The 3,646-nt window shown below is 51.4% G+C and overlaps 1 protein-coding gene across 1 annotated transcript; it reads left to right on the forward strand.

Annotated features, from left to right (window-relative positions):
* Positions 1 to 1,957: 1,957 nt before the first annotated feature.
* Positions 1,958 to 3,281, forward strand: LOC118982809 (RLA class II histocompatibility antigen, DP alpha-1 chain-like). The gene is given in 5 exon segments (XM_037039981.1): positions 1,958 to 2,000; positions 2,589 to 2,640; positions 2,642 to 2,907; positions 3,132 to 3,256; positions 3,258 to 3,281. Coding segments are annotated over 5 exon segments (510 nt in total).
* Positions 3,282 to 3,646: the final 365 nt, after the last annotated feature.

Genomic DNA, 3,646 nt, shown 5'->3' on the forward strand with positions numbered 1-3,646 from the left:
TCCACAAGATTTTATCCATTTATTTTTAGAGAGAGGAAGGGAGAAAGAGAGGGAGAGAAACATCAGCGTGTTGTTCCCTCTTGAGCGCCACCTACTGGGGACCTGGCCTGCAACTCAGGCATGTGCCTTGACTGGGAGTCCAACTGGCGACCCTTTGGTTCACAGGCTGGTGCTCAATGCACTGAGCCACATCAGCCAGGGCAGCTTCTCATCTACCATTCAGACCCATCCACTCTTCTCCTCACCCTGTGTGCCTGCCCCACAGACACCTCCTCACTTCTCACCTGATTGCCCAAGAGTCCTACTGGTCTTGCCTTCAAACTGGCCTCCCCCAGTCCACCTGCCCTGTGTTGCCACCTCCAAGAACAAATCTGATCATGTCACTGTCTTGACTCAAATTCTTCTACGATTTCCCGGGGGTTGTGGGATAAAGTCCAAACACGTGCTCAGCCCAAGGCAGGGCACGGGGCAGCCCCCACCCCTCAGCTCTGTCACACCGACCACAGCTTCACTTCTCCAGGCACGCTCACGCCTCTGCACTCCTGAGCCCACGTCCCTGAGAGCAATGCCGTTTCCCCCTTTCTCTGCTTCGCTAACCACAGGGAAACCCGAGCTCTAGGAAGCCTCCCTCAGATCTCATTTTGACATAAGGCTTCCTTTGCTGTCGAGCAGTATGTTGGGTACTTACTGCTCGTGATTCCTCAGCAGTGATCAGGCCACACACACTGTGTGCAGTAATGGTTTCTCTTTCTCATTCTTTGGATGCTGAGAAGTTTGAGGACAAAAGCCATGTGCACTGAGTTATATCCTTGGTGCCTGGGGAGTAAAACTTCACAGTAAATATTTTCTTGACCTAATAAAATTAACATTTTTGCTTCAAAATGCACAGACCTTCAGTTTTAAGAATTTGTGAAAAGGATGCAAATTAAATATCCACCCGGGCTGGTGTGCGTCAGTGCATTGACAACTGCAAACCAAAGTGTCAGCAGTTTGATTCCCAGTCAGGGCACATGCCTGGATTGCAGGCCAGGTCCCCAGCTGGGGGCACATGACAGGCAACCACACACATTGATGTTTCTGTCTCCCTTTTTCTCTCCCTTCCCATTTCTCTGAAAACAAATAAATAAAATCTTCTAAAACAGAAATGCCCCGGGGTGACCAAACTGCATCCGTATGGCTGAGTCTGTACCGTTTCCCCTCCTTCCATTTTCGTTTAGTGTCTCTTCTGTAGGTGAGCGATTCTCTAGCCACTGCAGTCAGAGGAGGGCCCCAAGCAGTCACATGTGACAGTGGATCCTGTCACTGGGGGCATCTAAGGAGAGAACTGTTTTCCACAGATTGGGGCTGTGAGGACAGGTCTTTAATTAGGGAGTTAGAACCCCGCGGTGTCGACTCCCCTGAGCTCCTCCTCCTTTCTCAACCCCACACACTGTCATTTTGATTGTTTTACAGTAATACTAATAGACTTTTTTGTTGTCAATCTTTTGTTGCTTTTTACATATCCATTCAAACTAAGATATTATCCCGGAAGTGTCGTGAATGCAACGACTTCATTGCCAGTGGCAACTGCAGTGAAACACATATTTTCATCAAGAAAACATGGGAATGTGTAAATAGTGATATTTTTAAATTTAGTATGCCTAAAATGAAAGTATTGTGAACAAAATTACATACTCTATTACTTTTATTAAATAGGGAAAGTAACATAGAGTCTGTGTGTAGCACCAAAACTCTGGAGGGTTTTTCATTTCTTTCACTGTTTAGACCATTTTCCACTCTGAAAACTTTTTATCCCCTCCCTGCCCCCCTCTGTGGCTTCCTCACGCCTGGTCCTGTTAGGATTCTGAGAGGCCGTGGGGTGGGGTGGGGCAGGCGGTTCGGTGTTGCTTCTTCGGGGAGTAGCGTTACTTTGGGCCAGTTACTTACCCCTGTGGTCGGTGCCCTAATAAGCAGAATAATGCTCCACCTGGGGGGTGGGGGCGGGAGTGAAGATTCAGCAAGTAAGTTGAGCTCATGGTCCGTCCTCAGTAAATACTGTCTTATTATTGTGTTCAACATCTTTATTATTGTACTGGGGCACGGATGGTTCAGTCTTTGGGGACAAGAGAAACAACCTCAGTTTTCAAGAAGTCGTTTCTCTTGTGGTCCTTCCCATTTCTTTTCTTTCACGCTGCATTTCTCACCTTCTGTGCTTTTCCTTCATGTTGCGAATAACCCTCCTTTACCTACTCGCTTTCTGTGTTCCGTTCTCTTTTCCTACTCACTCACTTGTTCACCAGCCTCCCCTCTCGAACTTCATGCAGTGGACCTCTCCAGCCCCACTGCAGGGTCGGAGAGAGGAGACCCAGATGCCCACTTGTGATGAACCCCTGCGAGTAGGCAGGATTCCGTCCACAAAACTGGGCACTGAGGCCATCAGAGGAGGCATTTTCCTCTTACCAAGAACGAGGCTGGGATGAGGGAGGCCAGGTCAGGAGCCTGAGAAGCTGGGACTCTGAGCTGGGAGCCCTGGGGGCAAAGGGTGGGCCTGACAGAGGTAGGGCCTCATCTGCAGAATATTGGGCCTGAGGTGGGCCTTTGAGATGCAGATGAAGGCGGTGGACTCACCAGGTCCAGTCCCCTCTCAGAGCCCCCTGAAGTGACTGTTTCCCAAGGAGCCTGTGCAGCTGGGGCAGCCCCACACTCTCATCTCCCACGTGGACGAGTTGTTCCCACCCGTGCTCATTGTCAGCTGGCTGCACAACGGCCAGGCAGTGACCGAAGGGGTGGCCGAGACCATCTTCCTGCCCAGCACAGAACTCAGATTCCACAAGTTCCACTCCCTGACCTTCGTGCCCCCAGCAGATGACATCTACGACTCCCAGGCGGAGCACTGGGGCCTGGACGGGCCACCCCTCTGCACTAGGGGTTGGAGCCCCTCCCTTTGCCAATGCCATCCTGACACCATCTGGACTCCCAGGACCCCTCTCCTCTTAATTCTGTGGTTTATTGCTTTCCTTAATTCCATTGTTTATTGTCACTATATACAAACCTCACATCTTGTGGTTTCTGACTCTTAATTCTTAATGCCCCACCCCTGAGGCCAGTCCTGCTCTTTGCACCTCTGACTCCATCTGTCCTTTGTGTCCCAGAGGCCCAGGAGCGGATCCAGGTGCGGGAGACGATGGAGACTGTGGGCCTGGTGGGGGGCCTGGTGGGGGGCCTGGCGGGGATCATCGCTGGCACCATCGTCCCGAAGACCAGGAGACCCGAGAGCACCCCAGGTGCAGGGACCCCTGTGAGTCACCCCCAGGTGGGGGATATTAGGGACACAGTGGGGAGAGGCATGTGCTCCTGAACAAGGACCTGCTGCCCTACCACATAGAAGCCAATACCATGCAATCAGCTTTTGGGAGAAGAAAGGACTTTATCTGAGGGTCAACTGTCAAGGAAACAGGAGGCAGCTCAAGTCTGTGTCCTGGGATCCAGGGCTGGGGGCGGGGCTTTAAGGGGGAGCAGTTAAGGGTTCACAGGGTCACTCGTGAGTGGTGCTTCCCACATGTTACTGGTAAGTGATACATCCACTGTTTAAACTCTGGGTCTGGTTAGAAACCACATAGGACCAGTTTGAGCAGCTCTGCGGGACAGATGGGAAGGACAGGCACTT

Source organism: Sturnira hondurensis, unplaced genomic scaffold (assembly GCF_014824575.4).
Source record: "Sturnira hondurensis isolate 20B ecotype Veracruz unplaced genomic scaffold, ASM1482457v3 Scaffold0002107, whole genome shotgun sequence".
Classification (NCBI taxonomy): Eukaryota; Metazoa; Chordata; class Mammalia; order Chiroptera; family Phyllostomidae; genus Sturnira; species Sturnira hondurensis.